This window comes from Strix uralensis, chromosome 10 (assembly GCF_047716275.1).
Source record: "Strix uralensis isolate ZFMK-TIS-50842 chromosome 10, bStrUra1, whole genome shotgun sequence".
In the NCBI taxonomy this organism is placed as follows: domain Eukaryota; kingdom Metazoa; phylum Chordata; class Aves; order Strigiformes; family Strigidae; genus Strix; species Strix uralensis.
In genome coordinates this window covers 10796191-10823279 of record NC_133981.1, presented here as the reverse complement: position 1 = coordinate 10823279, position 27089 = coordinate 10796191, and the positions used below count along the sequence as shown (strand labels likewise).

The 27089-nt window shown below is 40.5% G+C and overlaps 1 protein-coding gene across 7 annotated transcripts in view; it reads right to left on the bottom strand.

The window, feature by feature from the left end:
* Positions 1-27089, bottom strand: part of CHL1 (cell adhesion molecule L1 like) — a 141341-nt gene that overhangs the window by 38315 nt on the left and 75937 nt on the right. For all 7 annotated transcript variants that reach the window (XM_074879177.1, XM_074879180.1, XM_074879174.1 and 4 more), the window contains 8 exons: positions 21736-21923; positions 19681-19786; positions 17831-18021; positions 9337-9459; positions 8111-8281; positions 6292-6339; positions 4235-4355; positions 999-1183 (listed from right to left, as the gene is read on the bottom strand). In XM_074879177.1, coding sequence (XP_074735278.1) covers positions 999-1183; positions 4235-4355; positions 6292-6339; positions 8111-8281; positions 9337-9459; positions 17831-18021; positions 19681-19786; positions 21736-21826 — 1036 coding nt within the window. In that variant the 5' untranslated portion in view covers positions 21827-21923. The remainder of the gene's footprint in view (positions 1-998; positions 1184-4234; positions 4356-6291; positions 6340-8110; positions 8282-9336; positions 9460-17830; positions 18022-19680; positions 19787-21735; positions 21924-27089) is intronic.

The window sequence follows — 27089 nt, the reverse complement described above, 5'->3', positions numbered from 1 at the left end:
TGCACCCTTCAAGTTGCCTGTTATGAAGGTATCTTGACTGGCTTCATTAATCTGCCACCTTCCAGCAGCAACAGAAATAACTGACAACCAAACGGATGCACAAACATACCAGGTTCTCCATTTTGCTAGCCAGAACTCACCCTGTTCAGCCCCCAGACCCAGGTGTACGCTCACACACAGGGACACACCACCCTACGCACAAGTGTATGACAGGCACGAGTGTAACCCTGGGACTATTTATGAATGCTGTTAATACAGTATTGGTCACCCTTCCAAGCACGTGGGCTAGGATGGGAACGGACCTTGGATACTTAGTGAGATGACAGAAAGGGTCATATTTCAATTTTTTTAAACTGTGAAAAATTAGTAGAAAGTACTTTTTTACTTTGTTTCATAAGTTTTTATGACACTTTTCAGGGGCTACAGAAACAACTCAGCTCAGGTTGTTCTTATAGCAAGGGACCATGCAAAGGAGGGGAAGAGAAGGGTGGTACCATGCTTGTTCACTGCATTTTTACAGTCCTTCCTGGGCATTCACTTTTGGTGGAAGCCAAAGAAAGGAAATTGAGCTAAACGTATCTCTGATCTGCCCCAGTACAGTCATTTTCACATTCTTTAAGAGCAAGTAGAATAATTAGATCTTTTGGTCTGACACTCAGGTTAATACAAGACATTTCATCAGTATCTCTGCTTGACTAACTCACATCTTTAGACTACCGGATCTGCTCATGTATTTGTACTCCTGTTCACCACTCTGTAGAGCCTTCATGGTTCAGGAAAAAAAATGCATTATTTCTAATATTTTATTTTTTTAAAAAAAAGGTGCTATCTTCTGCAAGCTTCCCAAAACTGTAAGGCAGGTTCTTGGCTAGCATAAATTCATAGAGTTGGTTGAATTTATGCATTACACTGAGTGATATCAGCAAATGTCCTTATTCAGTTCCCTTTGACCACCTCTCTGTTGAAAATCAATAAGCTTAGTAAAGTGTACTCAGAACCTTCCACATGAACGTGGAACTCGTGCTTCGCTCTTCCCATGGGGTTGCTTGCTGTGCACTGGTACGTTCCTTCATCGGCTGCAGTCACTTGGTCTATCTTCAATATCTTCCCAAAATTTTCTGTTTCTGGTTCGTCCTTGGGCAAGTTTCCTGTGACCTTGATCCAGCTTAGATGAGGAGTTGGGCTAATAGCAAAGAAAGAAAAAAACAAAATATTTTTGAGTTGAATACTAGGCTGCTGTAATGTTTCATCTTAGCAGACCTGCTGGACTTGCATATGGTTTGCAAGGTGAAGTTTTCAGAGACTTTTGAGCTCTTTTAAAACACTGGGGCTATACTAAGGGTTATGCTATAGACTACAACTAGTCTATACTGCTTCTTGATTTGAAGGGCCCCTGTGAACAGGTTTTTCACAGCCAACACCAGGCCATGGCATGAGGCAGCATTCCTCCTACGTGTGGCATGCCATGGACTGCAGGAGAGGGAACAGAGCTCGTCTCATCCTATTCCAAAAGGGCACTTGAGGACAGACAAGGAGGTAAAGACTTCATTACAGTGACTTCACTCAGTGCCCTGCCTGGTTAGAAAGGTGGCCAACCATTGGAGATGGCTGGAAATGCTCCTTACATTTTTAGAAAGCAAATGGCAATGACACAGAAATTTGGGACAGACTGTTGTCTGCACACTCCCAGCTGGGCTTCGCGACCCCAACACCGTACACAACGCACATACACAGTGTCATATCTGCTTACTCTTGTGTCCATCTGTCATTATGGCAAAATGCCCGGGCACAAGCTATTCAAAGCCCCAGGTACCAGGAAATTATAGTTTTCCATGAGCAGTGAGTGCAACCGTGCAAATATCCTATTATTTCCTGCAAGAGTCCTTGTCCTGCTCTCGTACCAAAGTCAGGCTTTGTGTTGCCTTGGTGTTGTATTGAGGCGATGCCCTCCTGACACTGTCATTACTCAGAATATAAGTCTTCAAAAATGACAGATTGCAAATGTACTTAAAATCCTTATTTTGCAGCTGGCTGCCCCTGATCTTAGTTACTCGAAATCTGGCTCAGTCTATCCGCTTTCATGGTTTGTGGACATTTGGTGGGATGGATTGGCAGAGATATAGGCAAAGCTGACCACTTTTTTCCTGAAAAATGGGAATTTTAGTAAATAAAAATACCATTTTATTTTGTCAAAATGTTGCATTTTTGAAGGGTTTCAATGAAAAAATATTTGTTTGGTGATCAAAGTAGTACTTTACCTTCTTTCAAAAGTGACTACTTTAAAAAAAACCTTTTTGTTTGAAAAATAATTTTTAAAAAAGTTTAAGTGAAACAAATTTTTTTTTTTTTTTTTTTTTTTTACTTTTTCTTCCAAATAAACAGAAAGCCTTTTCTGGCTTTCTCTTCTTTTACATAATATTAATTCTCGCACATGAAAATTCATATTTGTGTATTTCCAAGGTGATTTGCCTGTTAAGTACCTTGAAAACACTATAAACTCATAGCTGTGGACTTGTGGAGGTTTGTGGGCCTGCAAATTAGCTTGATGGGTAGTGAATTAGACAAGGAAGTGTTGCAACAGGGAACTAAACCTCACTGCAGATTCTTGGAGTGAATCCAATAAAGACAAGTAATTCACCTTCTCTCAGAAATGGCAACCAACTGCAGAGGCATAATCTTGCCAGCTTAAATGAGCAATGCCCTTTCAAGCCCACATGGAAAAACAAAATACCCTAAACATGTTTGTTCAGGCAGATTAATATCCTGATTTTGGAATTTTATAGAGGGGATATAATTACACAGTCTTTAGTATGAATTATCTAACTGCTAACCACAGCCTGCGTTCACAGACCTGCAGCTCTACCATACAGCAGGAGAAGACAATGATTTAGGTCTCCATTCAACAAAAAGCTCTATCACAAATAAACCAGAAGTGACTGTGCTTTCATTGTGGGTTTAGTGCTTGGAAAGATGTTTAGGTGGCGCCTCTTCTGGGGCAGACTATTGCATCTACAAGCACACAGTAAAACGTGGAAAACTGGACTGAGGGCAAAGTGGAGTTTATTTCTGTCTGAGCTACTAGAGCAGAAACAAGGTCTGAGAGAGGGATCACAGCTTCATTGTGAGGACTGCATTTGGCATTCAGTTAGCCATTCCCTTTCCTTACCCTTATTTTGTCCTGTGTTATTTACAATAAGGAACAAAATTGTCCTGATTTCCCATCACACACCATCTACTTTAACCCTTCCCTATATTTTTACAGCAAACATCTTCTCATTGAGATATCTTACCACGCTTAGTACATCCAGATCCACAACTACAGCTTGAGTAGTGCTCTAATGTAAATGCTGGTAGTAGTAACAAGCTTGAGATATCTGTGCAGCACAAAGCACCAGAGGCATTCATACCAACGGGCCCAAGCAGAAAACATGGGACTGAAACTAAATTTGAAGTTAGCCCATTGCTGCTAGTTTTAGCAGGATCAAATCAATACAGCTGACTCCAGTTCACTATATTTTTACATAGTTGTGGACTTTGTTCCTTGACATGCTGTTCTCTGTGAGAACATCATGGAAGGTACATCCTTTGTATGGAAATTCTGGATGCTGGCAAATGGACCACAGAAAGTGGCCAGGTTCACATGCGCTCCCGAGCCAGCATCTGTCACTGCAACTGGGCTAGATGGGCCACCAGTTTCAGCCGCTGGGGCATTTTTTTAACGGATGTCTTGTCTTACATCACTCAAAAACTTTGCTTTTAAAAACATGAGATCTGACACCTGGAAAAATGCAGAATAATTTTTGACCATTGAACCAAAACTGAATTGGCAAAACTAGAAAAGAAATGTTACAGGTTGTGAGCCAAACCACAGAAGCTGAATTCTGATGTTATTTAGTTTCTCAACATCTCAAAAGTAGCACTATAGAAAAATGTTCAGTAATAGGGTTTTTTTTAATATAACAGTAAAAACAACAATCAATAAATACCCTATTATTTTAATTACTTGTTTATAAGCTATAGCAATAACAAATACATGAATGTTGTATGCTAGATGTGTGCTGCTTTACAAGGAGTATGCATACTTCTGAAAAACTCTGCATAGAGGTTCAATTTAAAACTGTATAGGCAAGTAGGTATATTCATTTGTAGTTGTATAATTCTTAACATAGCTTTTTCTTTGCTCAATTCTATTTCAAAAAGTGATTAAGTTTGTGCAGTATTGTCCATTACTCACAGCCCTTCAGCAATACATTCGAGTAGCAGGACACCTCCCTTGATGACAGTGACTGATGAGCTACTGCCTGCAGATTCAGGAGGGATCAGCAGTTTGGGTTTTCTTTCCTTGATGAAATTTGCTAAAAAATAAAATAAAATAAAAGTTAGATATGAAATCATAGAACCTTTGCTTATCCTTCAATAATGCCACAAACATTACTTCTGTCAGAAGGTTTTGGACATTGATTTGTAAATTTTCTTTTTTATTTACATGCTTTAAGACTAATCCAGGACTTTCCTATCTCTCCTGTTAACAGTCAGAAGACAGCTACAGTAATAATAACAGTCAGCAGCACTGGTGAAGCCCTTTTTCCTACAGTTTTATGTCCTGCTTTCCAAGCACTGGCTCAGTCTATCATACACCTCAGCCACTCCTGGTACACTGGTCTGCTCAGTTGCTGATCTTCTGGTCCACATCATCTTTCACATCACCTTTCTTCTGCATTGAACTCCATCATCTCTTAAATCTCAGATGAAAACCCATCTTTCCCAACTTGAATATCCCACAGAATTGTCCTTCTTGCTACAATTATTAAATCTACAGTAATGTAGATACAATTTGTAAGGAAGACCGTTAAAATAATAAAACAAGATTGACCTGCATTTGATTTCAACGGACCATTTGTTCCAGCCTGCCAAACAATGGTTTCATGATGAAATACGCGCAGAGTTAAATGGCTATCCAGTTATCACTATAATAACAATTAGCACAGTAATGAATAAGTCCCCAAATGGTACTAGTTCTTCAAAAATAGTCAGTTACGGATGATTTGGTAAAAGACCACATGTATCTCTCTGAATCATTTTCTAATTTTTTTTCCTCCCCTTGCTTTGTATCTCTACAAATCTGGTCACACTCAGAGTCACAGCAAAACACTTTGGTGCCTCTGGATACGCTCGCAGGTTTTCCATCTGCCCTCCACCTCCCACTGCCAAAGGCAGGCAGTCCCCCTTCCCGACCAGTGACAGGATTTCAGACATCTCTCCAAGGGAAAAATTGTTTTTTGAGTGTCTGTCACTCTGCACAAGCCCTGCTTGTTCTGCTCATAAGGCTTAGCTTCCATGGGCCAAGGCTTGAGGACTGATCAGTCTTTTGAGTTATCCATCCCAAAACACCCAAAGAGAACCCCCTATTCCAAAACTTCCGTGCTTATCCAGCAAAACGAGGTCTTTCAGGAGTTTCAAATTGGGCATTTCGAAAAACAGAGACTCTCAAAGCAATTTAACCAAATAAATCAGAGTCAAGAGTTACATACAAAACCAAAGACTCTCATTTTAATGTATTTTAAACAAAATTAACTGTGTGGAGAATTGCAGGAATAGCCACTAGCTGCCTTCTGACTTATCTACACTGCTTGCATAAACCTCAGCAGAATATTTTCAGGATATTGCTCCACAAAGAGAGGAACACAGAACAAGGGAAGATGTGAATCCCCAGGATAAGAACTGCTTTGGTGTAGTGCTTACCAGTGGTATCAGACAGGACAATATACGTCCAGAGAGAACCACCTCCCATCTACTGCAAGGTACAGCTGGGGATGGGGACAATTAACACAAAACAGCTAAAGCTCTGTAAATCCACACCTTAAGCTCACCTTGGAGTAATGCAGCCCTGGGGTGACCCTTTACACATGAATTCATGGTTTCAAACTGTGGGTACCTAACGCCAGAGTCATCTTTACTGCCAGAGGAAGATTTGGAGCATCCAGCTCTGGCTCCTGCTCTGAACTGATAACACGAGAAACCCAGGACGTCAGCCTCCTTACTTACATCACATTATGAAATGTGAATGTTCTTTTCTCAAGTAAGAAAACTACCTCTTTGTTAAAAACCCTTCAGATTTCTGTCAAAAAGTACAAGATGAGCAAATTGTACTCCATGGACCACTTAAATCCATCCCATTGCAATAAAAATTGTGATTTATTTTTTTGTCTTTTTCCTAAGCAGCAGCTCACATTTCATCTCAGCTAGTAGATTCCCAGTTTAAAGGCTAAATAACAGATGCATTCAACTCACCCTTAGTAACCGCAGCGTTAGGTGAGCCTGAGTCATTAGCATGCTTAACTGAAATAAATAAAAGTGACAACCAAACACAAACATGCATAGTTGATATAGACTCAAAAGAAACAATAAATCAACCAAAACAAAAACATGCCCCCCCCATTTCTACCATAAAAGAAAGAAACAAAGAAAAATATAAAATAAAGCAACAGATGAACAACAAATTTCTGAAAATACAATGAAAATTCTTCAAAGATATGTATTATTCTGCAAAATACTTCACAGGTGATAAAATCATCATTTCATCCTAGCTACCTAGTAAAATAAAAAAATTACTAAGCCGTAAGTATCCACTATAAGGAAATGTTATAAAATTTATCCAGTCTCTTTCTTCTTATTGCTTACATTTTTTCTATGTATTATTTTTAATACAGTCCCTTAATGAGGACTTGGCACAGAGTGGAGCGGGCAGTCTCAAGTTGAGTTTACAAATCTCTTTAAGTTTATGCCTCACATTTTTGCCTGCACCCAGTCTCATGGCTTCAATGGCAAGGTGCATGCACTGAAATATTTTGTTGGGCCACTGCCAGGGCTATCAGTGGCCCCACAGTCAAACCCCTCCTCATTCTCCTGTAATCTGTGTGTGCGTATGTGGGGGAGTGGACCCATTAGAAAAGCTATGGAGAATGACATTTCATTTTAATATTTTTCTCACAATTATTATCCCAAGATATGGTTTAAGCAAGTATTAAGATATACAAAGCCACTATTAATCCTTCATCTTTTCATCCCAACAAAAAAACTCTCAAAATCATATATTAATATTAGGCTTTCATTCATGAAGAAAAACCTGCTTGGTTTTCTGGGCTGCGTAAGCTCAAAAGGTCAGAAGTATTAGTGAAACAGAAAACTGATATTAAGGGCACAGGCAACCTCAGCGATAGTAGAAGTGATACCAGAAACTATTACAGCCAAGAGAGATTCAGGCAAAGCAGGATGGATCTCCAGCTGGTATAAGCTGCCTTAGTTCCACTGGCTTCTGTTGGGCTTTGCTGATTTAATGCAGCTGAGAGCATGCCCTAAAAGGCTCTTTTTTTTGCTTGGATATTTGTATTCTTTTCCTATGCTTCTAACTGACAGCTGTACACCCCATATATTCAGCTTTACACAGCTTGAATTAGCAGTTTGATATTGTAGCAGGTAGGTGTACACTGAACAAATGCAGGCGTATGGCGATGGGACAGCAATCCCCACTTGCCCCAGTGAGACTCAGGGGCAGTACCTGAAACCATCTTTTGTATAAGACCCTTGGAGACTACAGGAATACAGAGATGTTAAAATAAATAAATAAATAAAATTTGAAGTTCCTTTCACAACATTTCATTAAGTGTTCACTACTGATGCTCAAGGCAGCCTGCAAAGACCTGGGAAGCCCCATCCCACCCTTCCCAACCGCATTGCTGCACCTGCACCAAACCAGGCCTGCACCCAGGGAGGAGGAAGCCACGTACAGTCCTCATGACCCAGCGATGTCCCATCCATCGGTGACTCGCTGGACTGCCAAAGAAGCAGATTACCCTAACACATCACTGGCTTTCACTGCGGGGAGACCAGGAGGAAGAATGGGGCCCTTTTGGGGCCCAACAGCTGAACAAGCTTTTATCGGTTGAATTTAGCCCTTAGAGTAAAGTTAATAATGCAGGAATAAGCATGGTAACATGCATGTTCTTCAGAGAGAACCACATCAGAGACACATATCTGCATTTACTGATGCCTGGGGAGTTAAAAAAGAGAAAACAACAGAAAACAAGAAAGTACTCATCCACAGACTTACAACGGGAAACCTTCAGTGTCATTGGCATTTTCTGTACAATTGTCCTCAGTCTTGGAAATGCTGCAAAGCAACAATAATCACTTCGACTGTCATTTTCTTCCACATTTGCAAAGTAGAGATCTCCCTTAAGGCTCATGGAGACCCTTTCATCTTGCGGAATATGTTGCAAATCTAGCAAGAAAAAATAATTATGATACGGTAATGATACTGAGCTGTTTCACCAATATGACTACTAATGCTCTTCTGTCATACATTTGATTCCAGATACAGAATATAACTTTGATGCAAAAGAAGCAGAAGACCCAGCATGAGCAATGAGTTATTTACCAGTATTCAACATATATTTTTAAATAATTTATAAAGAAAAATTGATAATTAAAAATTATTCAGTACAAAGTTCCTGCTCAGATGAAAGAAAATTTCCAGCACCTCTCCCTGACACAAAGGCCTGTAATGATGATAGAGAGGTCACCATTTACAGATGTTCCCCACGGCCAGTCTCCCAAGCACTTTGCTCTTCTGTAACTACAGACTACAGCAGGGGATTGTTAGTATGAACTAAGGCTGCTGTACTGTCTCGTTGTTGATCCAGCCAAATGCAAGTCTGTGCTAAATATGTATGTCAGGAGTAGAGAGCCTGCCTTATAAGATCAGAGGTTTAATCTGGCACCCTGTCTCTGCAAATGCTTGGTCAGCATCAGAAACAAACCCTTCATGTCATGGAGGCAATCTGAGTTACTTTGTTTCCCAAGAGCCAGAAATTCCTGCAGAACACAAATGCTGAAGAATAACGTGACAGAAAGCCATGAGGAACTAATTATACATACCTGACAGACTATTTTTTTTCTTAGTATCATAAATCAACCATTAGTTTATGAAAAGAGGAAAACAGTAATGATAGAAATAATATATTGACACATTTTATCCTCTCTACTGTAAATGCAGAAGTCCTCATTACTGGTAGACTCATTTGCTGATATGTAAGCTTTTTGATACCTCAGATTTAATAATATGTTGAGTCAATGCACTCTACAATTTAACTTTGTGTTATGTAAAAATGTATCTCCACTCTTCATTTTTCAGTTTTGTTTTTCAATATCCAGATCTTTTCCTTAAGCATTTGCACAATTACCATTCCCATCAATTATGAATCTGTAATGAAACTGCTCTGGAAGACAAATGTTTTGAGTCTCCTCATATGAACTGTGTACAAATTATTTACTTACCAATATTCATCCAGTAGATATGCAAAGGCGGGATGCCTTTTGGGGGGTTGCAGTGCAAAATCACAGAATCACCATGCTCCACATCAAGGGGCTCAATTTTTTCTTTTGGGAATTTTGGTACACCTGTACAAAAGCAAAGAAGTTCCTCTCTTATTGTTACCTTTTGAAATTTTGCCCCTTGCTTCCGCCTTAATAGAAATTTTAATAAAATATTTACATTAACATCATCCTTTGCATTCTCTGCCTTCAGTTACTATTATTGACAAAGTGATACAGAGTAATGATGCATTTTACTAAGAGTAAGAAATCTCTGCTAGCATTCTTCATTCATAAAGTGCACAGACCATAGAACTGAAAGCCAGGCAACTGAATGGTGGTGTTTAACACTTGTCTGTGATGTTCATGAGCTTTCCTTAGGCTTTATTTTAAAGCATTTATTTTTAAATGCTTCTATAGCTCCTTTGTGCTGTCTGAAAGGGACAACTCAAAGCCATGCAGAACCAAAGCCTGAGGCTAAGATTGGCAGAGAGGACTGTGCACTGACGGGTCCCAGGCTGTTCCTGGGAGATCAGAAACCAGCCTGGGAGTGCAGTATGTTCTGGGAAGTCTTGGCTAAAAAATGGTTCCCAAGAAGCCACTGCAAGTCAATGCAGGGGAGGACAGAGAGGAGGCAGATATTCTGCCTTGTGCCTGGAGTTGTCCCAATTCTTTCCCATCTCCAGAAGCAGATGAAGCAGAAGTCTGGTTTAAACACTCTATTGCCTCCTCATCCCCTCAGGTGTAAAACCTCTGCTGTGCAGACCTGCAGACTTTCTCAGCAAGCTTGTCCATTGGGATGCAGAGACAGGCTTTGCACAAAAGAATACAGAGGGGTGCACAAGGGCTGCACTATTTGGGCTTAAATACAGGTTAAATAATTAACGGATCAAGGACTTGTTTAATCACCCAGAGCATCAGCACTGATGCCAGTAGACTGTTCAAAGTCTGAACCACACCTGACAAATCTGGGCAACCTGGCCAGTCTCAGCAGTCAAAATGCAACCAGAGCACACCCAAGAAGAGGGAAAGCAGAGCTGGGCTGGAGCCCACACCAAACCAAGCACTGGGAGGCTGTAACTCAGAGATTAGGGCAAAAAAAAAGCAGTCTGCAAAATGTAACCACTCCTTAAACAAATTTAGCTAAGACAGTTTCAGGGTAGACATTGTCTTTTGCTTTCATTTCAGGCAAGCTCAAACTAGCAGAAGTTTCAGTTCAGACAACTGCATTAAATAGCAAAATTAACAGCAATTAAACAGCAAAGGAATGAAAACATCCTGGCTGGGCAGAGCCAAACTGGCACAGCAAACATTGCCATCCTGGTGTTCAAGTCTTGACAGGGAACTCTTGATAGCGAATAAACAATTTGAAACATCGGTGGTCCAGCAGCTCCACAGGATACCTGCAGTGTCACATTGCAGGAGTCAAACCGAGGGAGGAGGGTGAGAAATGCAGGGCAGGACTCTGAGGAGACTTCATACATTGTAGGATTAGTAAACATAAAAAGAAGCAATCACTATAATGCTGATTGCCTGAATGCAGACTGTGCATAGATTTTTATCTCCAGGAGAATTATTAATATGTTATGAATTCTTACGAGAGGCAAAATGGAGCTAATAAGCATTACCCCCTCTGTAGGTGAAATTTCAGATAACAAAGGGAACTATATATTCAAATCCAATACGTTCAATCACCTATAGACTTCAAGCCCTGGAAAATACATCTGATGACTGCTGGAGAGGTGGAACATTTTCCAGTAGGAAAAAGCCCATTTCTCAATCTAAAGCTTACTTATTCCCAAAAGCACATGACTCTCAACAAAACATTAAGAAAGCTGGCTCAGGTGAATGATAAGGGATTTCTGGCTAAACCAAAGAGACCAGCAAATAGACTAATAGTGAGATCACTCAGCTAGGACATTGGAAATTCTTGTTCAAACCCATTTTTTGCCTCATTTGGCACAAATAAATCTGGGTCTTCAATGTCCCAGTTGGGTGCCATAACCACTGGTCTTCTCAGTCAATTTCTGTAGCCAATAGTTACAGAATTATACAAAAATATACTAAGTCCCACCAGGAGACAGTGAAAAATCATGTCTTGGTGTAATTTGCTGGCAGCACAGACATTCATCTCCAATGCATGGCTCAGATATCTGCCTCTGGACTTCACTGGGGGAAGCAGCAACTTGAACCCAAATGTCTTCCACCTCAAACAAGTACTTGAACCACAGGTCGTCGGGGCTTCTGGGTCCTTCCATGCTGTTTTATTTCACTCAGTTCCTTGTGAAAAATATTGAAAAACTTTGATTTTTCCCTCAATGCATAACTTTGAGTATTTTGAACCCTTGAAGTTTTGCAAGAGAAGAAAACAACTTTCATGATAAATTTCTGAGCCAAAGCTTCTGACAAGCATATTTTCTTGCTGGGGTCCCACTGGTCTCAAAGACTGGAAAAATAACTGCTTCTGAATTCTGCATGAGGAGATTTATTAAAACTAAGAAGCTACTATCACAATAGACTTTGGCTCTTGCACATTAGTCTTCAGTATGTATATATAGGCAGTATTTTTTTTTTTTTTTTTTGCAGTGTTCCTCTGTTTTAATTACTGGATATTCCAGAATCAATCACTAGTGATTTGTGGCTGATCACAGAAACTATCACAGCTGAATTAAGCTTGAAAGTATCATACAAGATTAATTGTGTCATGAAAGTGTTTAATACTGTATGGAGTTATCAATGCAGCACATGGACACTGTAAAATTTACAACCAATTGATCTCTTCGCAGCGATACCATTAAAACTGTCATGTCTATCTTTCATGTAATTCCCCACACACAGATATAATGAGAGGGGACAGAGGACCCAGCATAGCTCCAAGTGCTACCTCACACATATCCATAACACAGGGGAGAAAAACATTATTTAATGACTGAAAAAGGCTTGCTGAAGTGCCAGCAGGATGGCTTTCATGACACAAGCAATCAAGTGGCATGTATGAAACAGCCATAAGGAAGATGAAAAACCACACACCTGACCTGTTATGGAGACATCTTCTAAAAGCCCACCATGACATATAAAGCTCTCCAAACAGTCTTGGGAAAGGCTTTGTTGCCCAAGTATTATTTCCTGACAAGGCTGTACTGTGAATGCTGTACAGCACTCAAAAAACAGAATTACAGTTCTTTGACAACGTGTAAAAACCATAGAAATGGAAGATTATCAGCGCCCAGAGTAATTTGTGCAAGGAATCAGGCTCTGTTTAATCCCTGGGGTGACTCAAAGTTTAATGACTGAACTGTACTTGAGATTAGGTTGAAATACCACTGGCAAATTAGGTTGGCTGAGAGAAATTTCAGAAAGGAGACTGGGTCATTCCATCCTACCTCTTATCTGGTCAGAAAATGCAGTATCTCAACAAAAAGCAAACAGGAGGGAGACCAATACAATGCAATATAAAATCTAAATTTGAGTTTAGCAGTACAGATTCAGAAATACAGCAACCAGAGTTGGGGTTCTCCAGTCCCCAGCAGGATTGCTTCAGATTTACTCTGGTAGCTATTAGCACACTTTGTCCTACAGCTTAGCTTTTGTCCTACAGCTGACTACAGTGACTTCACACAACTATAACCATACCAAGTATGGCAATTTATACCAGTTTATAGGAGAATGGAGCCCATTCAATCTGATATTTTACATGTTTCTGGGTTAAAGTATTGAGAAATTGAACTGAAGGAAAAGGGTTTCTTCAGGTAACTGTAGAAGTCCTTGAGGCACTTGGTTTCTACCAGTATCTGGTGTAAAATGGGAGTCAACTCATTATGGTAAATCGGCAGTTAGTAAATATTTTGGGAAACTATTGTAGGAAAACATCACTATACACCAGGCCTGTTTTTATAACATTCTCTGTGGATGCTGCTGGAGATGTGTCCTGGGCTAGATGGATGTTTAGCCTGACCCATCATGGATATTCTGAAATTCTTCCATGCAAATAAATCCTTAAAGGATCTAAGAGTGAGGGAAAGTGGAAATAGTCAAGAAATTTCTATATCCTGGAAATTCCCAGCTCCTGAGACACTTTAATTAGTAGCTGACTGATTTGTTATATGCATCTGTGTATCTTGTGCATTGAACAGCCCAACCCATCAAAGAATCTTAAGCGTGACTTGCAGTCACCAATCACATGAGTTGTGCTGAATACAGGCTGGGCAGCTTCCACTACTCCTCTCAGTGCATCAGTTGATACTCTGATCCATGTAGTATAAGCAGTAGTTAAATCCATAATTTTCATTGCAGCCTTTGAACTGTTTATGAGATATGATCCTGTTATTTATGGATTTTTTTAATTGCTATATTAAATTAAAAAAGTTAGGAAAGCCTGGCTGTCAGGAAGACTGTGGCTGTCAGATACTTGCTCTCAAAGAAGCTTTTATGATGGAATCAGTGATGGTCTTTTTTTCTGTGTAAGTATCTATCATCCTATCCAAAATGATAATCGCTGGCAACAATCAGGGTGATCCCAACAATTTAGATGGCCAGAAAAGTTGTCAAAAGGTATAGGACACTGGTTTAGAAGGCAAGAGGTTCAAATTTTATTCCCATCATCTGCAAAGTCTCTTTTGTTTTCTCTTCCATAAAGGCTATACTGAATGCCTTCACTGAGCGTGTTACTGAGACCTCCTATTTCAGTATCAGCTCAGTATCTTTTAATGATTTCACAATATTCACATCTGTATTTTTGATACTAACACTGGTTTTGCTTTCTTTTGGAATTCTAGAACTAACATCATTGGCATAGCACAGCCTGCCACTGGACAATTTTATGTTTAGGCTGTCTCCATCTTCAGATCTTCAGTCTTTTGGAGCAGTGGCTTTAGAAATACTGAGCATAAATAAATCTTAATGCAGTATACCATGAAGAGTCTTTTACACTACAGTTAATTAAAGAGGTTTAAACTGTAGTTCTTCTCCTTCCTCTGGCATTGGGCCTACTCAGTAATTCAAGCAACAGATTCCCTAAATACAGGAGGAGGGTAGCTGAAGCCTGTGTTCTCACCATTTAAATTCATTTTCATGCTGCATGTATCTTGTAACAATCTGGACTTTGTAAATGATGCAACCATATAGAGATCCTCAGACCCCATTCTTCCCCACTCTCCTTAATGTCACCATATATAGAGGAGGTGTGGTATTTTCATTATGTAGGTGAGATTTAATGATCATTTCTGCTGACATTTCTATTGCTTTCCTGGAATGACTACTGTGAGTAAACAGTCTTTTGTTCTCCTTTTCAGCAGAAACCTTACAGACCCAGCATTCTACTTCTGCAGTGTAAATGTAATTTATGAAAAAAACTGGCCTAGTCTGACTTGCTGGGTTTTTCTTCACTTCATTGGCATAATGACTTGCCAAGTAGCTTACATTTTACTTGAATACAGCTGGCAAAGCACTGCCACCTCTGCATCATTATCATGAATGCATGTAGTGATCTCACATGTACCAGTCTGCTTCAAAACTTGTGGGTGAATAGAGGTAATTTATCCCAAACTCTTCTGTGTCAGTGATTGCCTAATTTACAGCGGATCTGTGCACCAGCAGCTCTCTTTCACTTGAGTATAGTTGTAGACTATCCAGCACTTTAGAAAATCAAAGGTGTCTTCTATTACTCTCTGAATCCTGATTTAATTTGCAGCATCTACACTGCACCATTAAATGAAAGAATTCATGGCAGAAGAGTATGAATAAAAGTAAATGTGCCTTAGAAGGTGTGGGAGTTGGGTAAATTCCTCTAATAAATTATCTATACCATTTATTTATTTTCTGGATTTAGGATTTTGCACATGTTAGCACTAAAATTTCCCTCACATTTGATAACAACCATGTTTGTAACTTCTCAATTAAATCTGTTGCTAACTACCACCAGCATATTTAATATCTACTCAAGTTAGTATAGGCAATTTTTCATTAAAAGCAAAAATTATCTGCTCCAAGTACAGATCAACAATCCCAGATACAGTCATCAACTCTTTTTTGTTTTTAACTTTTAAGCATCTTTTCTAGTTCAGTAGCAATGAAGTATCAGAATATTCTGCTGCTGGAGGTGACACACCTTCACTGAAACATGACACTGAGGTCTTGAACTCCTCTGAAAATTAATGAGTCTGAGGCACTTTGCTTAAGAGAAGTCATATTAACCCCACTGCCCTGGCCAGATCCCAAAATTAATAATTATGTCCTGTCTAAAGCTCTGAGTAACTGCATCACTATCCTGTTCCTGACTGAAACTCCGGTTGACATCAGCTGCACTGTCCTACCTGTGGAGCTAACTTACATTACTAGTTCAATAAACTTCAACTTACTGTCCTAACACTTTGTGCAGTTCTCCTCCACTCAGGAATGCTATTCCTTTACAGCAACTGCAAGCTGGTAGAGACTAAACCATATAGCAACACATGTAATCTCAGTAATTCCTCACCAAACACCAAGCTACTGCATTAGGGAATACTATGCAATACAGTGCAACATGAAATAAATTTCCCAAGGAAAAAAATCCATTAAACTGTTTGGAAGGAAAATAAATCATGTCTTTCATGAGCAGCACTCATAAAAATACATCTACATGGCATCCTTAGCAGCCCTCTCCCATGAAATCTCTCAGCCCCTGTGATGTAACTTATTTTCAACATGACCACAGCGTCACGAATCTCCCACCCTTGGCTATGCCTAGAATGCTTCTCAGGATTATACCCTATGAAAAAGACATGACAAAAATGATTATGCATGTTTCTCATAGCCCATTTCATCTACACTGACATGCTAGAAGTAGTTTTTTAGATAGGTAGCCATCTCCTGTCGTATCAGTTGTATTAGCATTGTCCTAATCAGGACCTTGAACTCTGTATCAGTAAATTTCATCCCACTTCTATAAACCTGGTCCTTAAAATCACTCAATTCATCTGCTCTCCCTCTGTGCTAATGATGGAAGGACAAGTTTCTAGGATCAGTAATTTTTACTACTATATTTTTAGTTCATTTTCTATTCAGTTCCAGGTCTTTTAATATTCTCTCCGTAAGTACTTGTACCAAACCCTGAATGCTACTGACATCAGACTAATGAACTCACAGTTGATTGGATAACTTCCCCTTGAGCTTTCAAACATTTGCATCAGTTGTTATTTTGCAGTAATAAAATGCTAATTCTCCCATCCTTCCCCCCAGCTTCTGATTCCATGTTCCTTGCTCTGAGATGGAGATGATATTGTCCTCCCAATTTCTGGGCACTCAGTCACAGTTGCCAAGCTGAAATATTACAGTCTTATGACTCTTAACAGCAGCTGCTTTCCAATAAATGTTTGGAAAGCAAAAACATCACATAATTCCTAATTCTTTACCAAGTAAACTTATCCAGTATTAGAGAGACCACTCCAAAATTAACTCAGGACTTTCCCCAAAATGACAAAGTGTCTTTTATACTTCCCCACAGTGATCTGTCTCAAACCAATTTTGTTTTCTCTGACAATGACTTCCTTTATCGCCCACTACATTTTTAATTTTTAATATATTCTAACACTATTTCATGATCTATGCCATTATTTCTATCTTTCATGAACAACTAATATCTTCCAATAACTGCACTGCAGTTAAGATAGCTACTCTGTATTTCTTCTGCTATGTGTTTTATCTCTCCAAATATTTTAATTTCTGTATCTTCATGATGTGCTGGCATCAGCTCACAAATTGTCTCTGCCCAGATTAAGTAGAGAATTTACCAGACTACAACCCTCATCAATATTTATGCTTTCTTTTTTAGAGAAAGAGAAAAGTATTAGAAGATGAAGCATCACAAGAGCAAATTGTGGCTCTAAGCAAATACAAATCAGAAAAGAATTTTACAGGTTTTATGGCAAAGGCAAAGCAAGTGCTTTATAAAGGCATTTAAATTGTCACATCAAAGCAAATATTTTTCTGTCATTGAACATTCATCTCTCCCAAGATGGCTACTAAAAAGTTTATACTAATTTACCCACTAACCCACCCTTTAGAGGCAAAGTGGGGCAGATGATACTCAGAAAGAAAAAGTAAATAATAAATGTTTTCCAAATTAATATATCCGGGAAAACATATACATAATGTACCCAGTTGCATTTGTATTAATTGAAGTTGGTAAGGAGTGTCAGTATCAGCGCTTGGAAACCTGCAAGGAGTTGATAGTCCAGCAGTACTGTCTGAAATCTTGCATTCAGATTTGGTTTCTGCCCTCAAAACTAGGAATGAAATAAAATCATTCCAGAAAGGATACAGAGTTTTTCCTTCCAATATTCACTGAATAACAAACACTGCATGTTTTACCATACACCACCTTAGTAACTAGTTCTCTCCCATTTAATTTGAGGAAACACAGTTTCCACCTTAAAAAAAAAAAAAAACACCAAACAAACCCACAAGCAAAGTAATCCCTTACTTGGAACAATTAGCTCAATTTCTTCTGACATAGCAGTTCCCAGCAGATTGGATGCAAAGCAACGATATTTCCCTTGAAAATTGGTGATGATTCCACGGTTTTGAATCACAAATGTTCCAGAGTTGTTAGAGGCAACTATCCTCGGGTCAGATAATAAATCAAATGGTTTTCCATCCTTGGTCCAGTTAAAGCTGAGAAATAATACAAGTGTTACAAAGCACAGGTCATAGAACAGAGAGCACTACGGTACAAAAAGCAGTAAATAGGGGTCCAATAGTGTACTATGAAAATAAAAGGAAAAACTTGATGTAAGAGGAGAGTGTTGAATGGTAAAATGACCACTGTGCTACTATAACTTCTGTCAGCTATTGGGCATGTGTCTCCTATCAGACACTTTACTTTTGGATAATTGACTGTGACATGAAATAAAAATACAAAGCTTAAGGCAAGGACAGTAAATGAGAGAGACCATCTGTGAAAGCAAGAGCCACACAGTGAAAGGAAGTAAAGGTTTGCAAAAAAGTTGTGTCTGTAGGAGAGCTGGTACTTTTGACTGGCAAGGATTGACAGAAGCTTTTCTCACCATCTACAGGAGATACCATGGTTGAACCCAGAAGAAACTGAGATGACTCGACTGAGTCTTGACATAGAATCACTTGTGGTTTTGATACTACTCGGGTGTGATTTTGCTGATTGCTGAAGTATTGGTCATAGTTTATGTATCTGGAGTCTCAGGCAGCTTGAAATTGGGCTAAACAAATTCAAAATCAGAGACAGTTTGAAATTACAGTATAACATGCATTTAGTGGAATACGTACCTTTGTCAACATTTTGCAACGTTTTAATAGAACAAATTAATGTCAGCAGAAATATACGTTTTGGCACTTCACCAGTATTGGTAAAACTGCCTTGTGACCTGTCTGGAGAGGAATACAGGTTCCTATTGCCTAGCCAGCACTATCACATGCATTTAAATATACCAGAAAACTTTTCATCAATCTGCTGACAAACAGTGAAACAAAGGAAATTGGTTATCACACTACAAATCTCTGTTCAGAGCCAGTTAAAAAGATCAAATCTTGATATTAAAATAATAATTGCCTTTTTTAAGCAAGTTGAAATTATGTTGCAGAGAAAAAAGAAAGGAAAGACTAAAGAATAAAAATTACAATGCAAACCAGCTATTAATTTAGCCCATACACCATCCAGTGGCAAAAGTCTCAGGAAGAGATTTTTACTATGTTATTATTACATTTTTGTTACCCATATTTTTGTTAATCACATTTTCATTAAAAATCTTTGTCATTTTTACACTGGTGTAAAATACATAAAGCTTATCTTTGGATATTTATTTGAATAACTCCTTATGTGTATATTTGTAACATCACCATGGTCGTGATGATGTTAGATGCAGACAAGGTATCTGATAAAATGCAAATGTGGTCTCTGAATACATGGTTTAATGTGCTCGGTATTTTTAGGATTGCTGTGGAAAAGGCAGAAGAACAGCTGGGACCCTCTGATTACCATTACACACCTCCTATCTTTTGCTGCACAGCCCAGACAAGCTTTTCTAAATCATGAGTTGAACCTAGCACATGCCAGAGAAATGAAACATCTCCCAACACGAAAAAGGCATGTTGATATCTATTCACAGAATGAGTGGAAGTGATGGAGCAACAAAAGCTGAATGGCCTAAATGGAAACCCAAACCTTAACCTTGCCTTACGATGATGAGCAGGTTACCATACATCAGCTACTCCTCCCCTCCTCAAAACCAGAACAATGTTTGGCAAAGGCTAAAAGCAAACTCAATTTCTCTTGATTCTCCAGGTGAAAGCAGTACTTACGTGGGCTGTGGGTTTCCTCTAGCTTCACATTTAATTGTGAAGTCCTCATCAAAAGGGTAGGCAACCTGGGTGTGAGATTGCTCCGTGATTGTCGGAAGCTGCACAACTGAACACAAAGAGGTACCGGGTTAAAATGCAATTCAAGCAAAACTGTGCTCTACTCAGGTCCTTTCTGGAAAAGGGACAATGTCAGGATTGTCTTACTCCTGTAAAGAGTGAGGCTTGCCTTAAAAAAAAGGATGATGATCATCATCATCTTCCTGGCACTGAACACTGTTATTGCCTCGGCAGCCAGCAGAAGGCTGGACAGCACTGACTGCATTCGGCCAGCCACTCACGGGGATTGCCCACACACACTTTCACATCTGACCAAACCATCCAGCGCAGAGGAAATCTGGGGCCATGCTAAAATGAAATCCAAAGCATTGTTGTGTGGACTGGTAAATTTATTCACTGTTGAAGTCAATAACTGGCTTTTTAATCCAGACGCATAGACATGCACACGAAGTAGCAAACTGCTATCTCCATCCTGGATAAAATTGCCTGGATAAAATTGCCAGGAAATCCATGGACTGCACAGATGACTTAATACCCCCTCCAGGGTACAGCAGGGAAAGAGCCATTACCAGTCACACAGTCACGCAATGATGTTTCACTAACTTTTTTTTCTAAGGGAATTAAAGTGTTGCGAATGCCTGTGTAACAGAGCCACGCGAGGGAGAATGCTCCCTGCAGTGGAGCTGGGGATAATAGGATCATCACATTGTTATAAACAGCCAGGAAGAAAATTAACATGCTCTTTGGTTTCTCTTTTAAGTCCAGGAAGCTCAATGCTGAAGCGAAACATGGTGTCTTGCCATACCATGCAGTCTCAAAGCTGAACACTCCCAAGCCCACCAGCTTCACTGATCACACATAATTCCATTTTATTAAAATATAAAATGCTTCATTAAAGCAAATTAAGGGCTAGATGGTTCCCCCGTGTAGTTATTTAAAAGCAATGGATGCCCAGACAGTTTGTCCTGCACTTTACAATCACAGCTCCACTTTTGCTTTATTTAAACACAAGGAGCCACTATGGTACCTTCCTCAAAAAATCCCTTCTACTTCCAAATGTCATTAAACAAGTTTGGATAGCTTTTGAAAAATATCCTATAAACCTGCTCGACTGCCTCTTCCTTTGCAGCCAGGGTGATTGGCAGACTCCAGAGTGCTAACAGCTCATGGCAGGTCTACATGATGCGCTGAAACTGGCCTGTGTCTTACTCTGAGGCTACAGCACCCAAAGCTTTATTTACTCATTTTTCCCCACCAAAATTCATAAAACCCTATATTATGGAGGTTTGCTTTGTTGTTTCTTTTTTCCCCCAAAAAAAGCAAACTGTGGTTTGCAATCCTCCTGGTCCATTTATGTTTGAAAAATGCAAAACTTGGGAGGTCTGGGCTGTAATCCAGGCAGCAGGGTCCAATGGCTTTCATTGGATTGTCCCCTATGAGCCTCACCCCGTATTTTACACGTGTCTTGAAACCACACCAACCGTGTAAAACAGGCAGTTTGAATGCATCACAGCCAGAGAAGGGATAAGGGAGGTGCTCCCCAGGGCAGGATGCAAGGCATAGGAAATACTTCTCTGGGGACTAATGTACGCCCCAAGACATACACCTGCTCCTTTTCCAGGCTGAAATGGCAGGTTGCAAGACAAGTAAGTAGGAGTATATGTACATCAAACAAGCTTCAGGGAGATTCAGAGCCAAAATGAGGAATTTATGTGAAGGACAAAACCAAACCCTTGGAGCTAAGTGGTGTGTTGGATCACAAACACCAGATATATGTTATTAGACAAGTTTACTGCTACATTTAAACAGGTCCAAACAAAGTAGCTTACATTTTTATCAGATCTGTGTTTCCCAAAGGCCATGTTCTGGCAGAATTAAATTCAAAATGGAACAACTGAAAAGCAGGATTTAATATTTTTTTCTTCAGGGAAAGGTTGATAAAAAAAAAGGGATACCAAAACAAAACAGCAAACTGTTCAGTAAATAGCTATAACTCACCTGATAATGGTATTTCAATACCTGCTGCCAAACTCAATACAAAGAAAAACAGGCATATGGTGATCCCTTTTGTGCTTAATAGCATCTCCATCACTCTTCTGTAAACAAGGAGTCCAAACAGAATGAGAGATACCTTATGCTTCCTCTCACCGTCACTTCAAATCAGATGTAAGGATGTGAAATTGAGTCTAGCAAGGAGAAGAAACAGCCATATTAGCTTGCAATATTAACTTGGCTCTAACTAGGTTACTAAATTAAAGGAATGCTTCAGGATTTGCAGCTAAATTGCAAATTGCAGTAAGTGGTACAATTTCCTCTCCTCTCTCACCACCCCCCTGGCTTTGGGAAGGACCTCTATTAAATTTCTAACAAAAAAATACATGCACAAAAGTACAAATTCATTATAGCACAGAAGTATAATTATTTTTTGTTTTGCAATTAGAAGTAGGGATGGTTTAAAATACAGTATACTTGTAATCATTCCAGTTCATAAATTTTTCTAATGAGAGTTGTATAAGTTGGAAAGTAATGTAACAAATCTAATGAGAGAAATTTGGTACACTAATGACCTTGTTCATAAATTTCATGTGTCTTTTATCTTTCATTTATGTTTTAAAAAGGACACAATCTAGTTTATTTCATTAATAAGAACCAGAACACGAAACCCTTGCTTTTCTCCATAATCCCAGAACTACTATACGCAGGTTTTACACAATCTATTATACATCCTTAGGTTCTGCATTACAAGGCAAAAATGTCAGGCGGCTGCCAAAAGGAGACATATTCAGCTCTAATGAGCATATAAGTGTAATTCACAGAGGAGTAAAGGAGAGAGAATTCTACAAATGTGGGTGTATGGAGGATTTCAGTAGTCAGCATCATTCACAATATCTCAGCGAAATATTAACCGGTGTAAGATATTTTGTACTGGTGTATCTTCCCACACATAGCACTTACAGGACATCAGTCTCAAGAGAATTTTGTCCTCAGTTGTCAAGATAATTTTGCAAAAGCAATTTTCAAGACAAGGCTACTATGACAGAGGTAAGGACCAACCTGCTGGCAGCCCAGCCCAGCCCTGTATGGCAGACTGCGCTTCGATTCAAGAGTTCACAAACAGAGCTGTACAACTGTGGCCATGTATTTCCAGACTAAGCCTGACTCACACACAGCTCTCGTATCTTTGCACATACCACCCAGTTAATCCACGGATCAGAAAAGCAGTCCCAGGATCACTGAGAGCAGTTGGCATGTTGGGGCAGGCAGGGGTGGGACCTGGGCAGCATACTAGGGATGCTCGCCCTTGCCCAGCACAGCTGGCTGCAGCTGGAGCAGAGACAGCACCAAGCCTTGCTCCAGTCCATGACGCTTTGCTCCTTATGGTTGGTTTGATGGACCTCTACAAAACACAGGCATAAAGCAGAGATTTCCCTTTAACCCCACACATTCCCTCTCACACTAGCTCTCAGAAAGGAGGATCAGGTTGTGCTGTGGCCTGTTCTCCAGAGGCATTAACAGGATAATTTCTGTTCACACAGGCACCAGTTCATGAAAACTTTCCGGAAGTTAACATCTTTGAGACCAAAACCCCTGGGTGAAGATTGAAATTTGCCAACAAGGGGACAAGGACAGACACTATAACCACATAAGCCTCATTTGTTTAGAAATGAAGCTAGAGGTCTTATAAGTATCTTAGGCACTGAGTGTTTGCTGATGGAAGAAGGTGACTAATCTGCTTAGTGCCTCGCTCTGCAGAAGGGGATGGTGCAAAAGGGCACCAGAGGGGACGGGGACCTGCTGGCTGAGCTGCCACCCCCAGGATGTGTCTGGGCAGGATTGGCCAACATCAGTAAGTTCTGTTTTGTGACAGTTGATATTTCCCTCAGTTTGATTTCTCCTGGCTTTGTCTTGGGAGCAATAGACCTTTCCAAACCTCAGCCCAATAAAATCTGGGCTGTATCACAGCATGGGGGGGTACACACAACACAGCCGCATGGCAGCCCTGGCCAGCAGCTACCTGACGGCCGCACAACTCCTGTCACTGAGGGACTGGACTCTCCTACCCTGCCTTACCCGGTCCTGGCTGATGCTCAGTTCCAGATCTATCTGTGTCATCGATGGTAAAAGAGATGCTCTGACTGCAAACCCTCCAGCCACACAATTGCAATTTAGGCTCATAAAAATCTGACCAGTGTTGCTGCTCGCAGATGGTACATTAGCGGTAGCAAAGCCCTCTTCTCCCCCATCTGCTGACAGCTCTGGGGGACCACAGCAGCCCCTGTCCAGATGCCAACCAGAGGAAGGGGAGCTAAGATTACAGGTGTGCAGCTTGCTAGGGTTGCACACTGAGGAGTAGGAAACTTCTTTTTATATGACTGTTACAAAGCATTGTATAGATTCAGATTAAATTCAAGAAAACAGCTTGATTCCTTAATGAAACCCATTAGCTCACACTGTCTTACTTTTTTTAAATAAAGTGACAGAGAGCAAAGAAGAAATCTACTAAATAAAAAGGATATACTTTATCATGTGGTACAGCACAACTTGCCTGTGCAGGCTGCTGTAATTAGTTGGTCTGTCTAGCGCCTCGTTCTTTCTCCCTGCGTTGAATACTAATGCAGGGGCCGACAGCACCAGCATTTGGAAGCAGCAAGCATTTGAGGACCGACAGTGCTGGACTTGTGCACAGCAATCGGATACTTCCGAAGGCTACTTGGATATCTCCCTGCAGCTGCATTTAACCTCTGCCATTTTATTCTGTGGCAGTTTCCACGAGGTACAGTCCCGGGGTGACGTGAATTAAGCAACAGTATCTTTGCGGAGGTATTTACCTAGTGATAACTATCCAGCAAGATAAGGTTCCTGTTCGTATGTTATATATATTACCCCTAAGGGAGTAGCAGAGGCGTACTCCTGGCTGTGATGGTTGCGACAGCAGTTATTATGAAGGCTAACACTTAATGCACATTTCCCCCAACATCCCCCGACTCAGCTGGTCGCTCTTCCGTGCCCTGTTCTGGACTGCGATGGTCCTCAGCAGACGGACAGGTGAGATATATGTCCTCCCCGCAAGGAGACCTGTGTCAAGCGATTAACCTTATTTAAGGTGATGTATAGACAGGGCTGCCAAGCATTAGGCGTTTAGCATGGCTGTCACGTGTTTGGCTGCCCTACCAACCCTCAGGCCCACAGCTCAGCTGAAACTGTAGAGTCCCTGATTAAATCACCAACCCTCCCTCTCATCTGCACCACCCAAACAACCCCAAGCCCCTTCCCTAAATTAGCAATATCAGACATCCTCCAGACACCCCATCCCTCCTGGCCTTGAACGCAGCCGCATACCCAAACGTCAGGCAGCACTATCTTTTACTCCTATGATGATTAAACTCCAAACCAAAATTTCTCATCTTGTGCCAGTTCCTAGCAAATGAACAACTTAGCTGCTTAAGTAGTTTGGAGCAATAAATGAGGTAGCTGCGCAAGCAGTTGGCAGCTACGGGCAGGTTTCGGTCTCACTGGTGCCAAAGCACAACGCTCTCCTGGAGTCTGGTAAGTGCCAGAGAGCAACTTGCAAAATCTTGACCTTAGTAAAAACATCAGCCCTGCTTTCCGAGCTGGTGTGCTGGATCAGGCCCAGAGCTTGCTGTGGACCCCTGCTTTTTCCCAGGAATTCTACATCCTCCTTTGTTCTCACCAGGAGCAGGATGTAGCATCCCTTGCACTAGGCAGGGAGGCAAAAGATTACCAAAGAAAACCTTTCCTGGGCACGATGAACGATCATATATGCTACACCAAATGTTACACTCACTATCCCTCCTCTTCCTTTTTCTTTTCCTTCTCCTTCCTCCATTTCTATCTTTATGTTCGCTTTTCTGTGCCTCAGGCTTAAGTCAAGTCATTTGAATTCACTGCAAATACTTATCTGTAGTTCCTTACCTGCAATTCATTATTTACTGTGCTGTTCAGTTAATAGTAAATACTGATTGCTCCAAGGACAGCTCATTTGTTTGTTTAATGAGCTGCCTTTAACTTACAGTGAGCAAATCTTTCAAAATATCAGTATTTCTAAGGAGCGATGCAGTTCCAGATTCTTTTATTGTATACCATTGCTTCCAGAAATGTGTAATCAAAATATTGGACAACTAAACAAGAAAAAAAATTAAATTTTCATTTATCTCATCAACCTAGTGAACAATTTTCCCTACATGTAATTACTACATTAAAATTGCTCATAAATAATAGCAGGATGACAGCCAAAATTCCCAGATTACTGGTCTACTGTTTCCAAGAGAAATTAAATTGCACTACTAAATATGGCATCAATCTCAGCTATTTGGTTCCCTCTTAAAATATGTAAGATTTGGTCCCTGTATAAGTCCTGTACAGCACAAATATTCATGAAAGTACTGGATTCCCACAGCTTAATACTGGTACATTTCTGAGCTGACCTTTTCATTAGCTAGAATCAGATTTAATTTCTCAGTGAAATACATGTTACAAGATTGTTAAATAGAAGTCATTGGTAATTAGAAATTACAGACTTCAGTGTAGCCCCAGCTACAAAATAACAGAACAAAACTCCAGAAAAAAATTGCTTCCTGGTATGAGAAATAAAAATTTGGTTATTTAATTATACCATATGTTGCAGGTTAAGTGACTATATAGTACGGGAGCTTAATTAAGTACTCTCACTCTTTCTCGATTACAATCCCCGAAGAAAAAAAATCCCAGACACAGTGAAAAATGTCCCCCATCCCAAAACGGCAGCAGTCCCTGCTGACCTGAGGGCGGTTGCAGGACTGTACCCACAGCTGACAGTTGTGCCGTGAAGCACATTGCGTCTGCTCGCGTCCTGGCGAGCTGCAGCCAGTGCGGTGGGGACTCAGCATGGTGAGCACTGATGCTCCAGAAGCGATGCCTCTGCCTCTATCCCTGCACAGCTCGCAGCCCGAGGCCAGCCTTGACCCAGCGGTGCCCACCCATGTGCCCCTGAAGCCCCGTCACCTTTGAAGGCCTTTTGGTGAGGCTGGTGGTATGAAACCCAGAGATGAGACTTGATCAAAGATCATAGTGAGCGACCTCAGGTGCTGGGGAATTTGAGAGTGGAGGGCAGCAGGGATGCTCCACCTGCCTGTTTCCACCCTTGCTGCTCCAAGCTTCATGCCCTGGTTCAAGGGAAGCTGCAGGTGACACCTACAATGACAAGGACTTCTACTCAGAAAGTGTTCCACCCCAGTGAGCCTCCATGCCCATCTCCCCTCTGCTGTTGAGCCTTCCAGCAAACAGGTGACAAAAAACTCATGAGGCAAGGAAATGTGTTCAGTGTGGGACAAAGTGGTCCCCCAGCAGCTCCC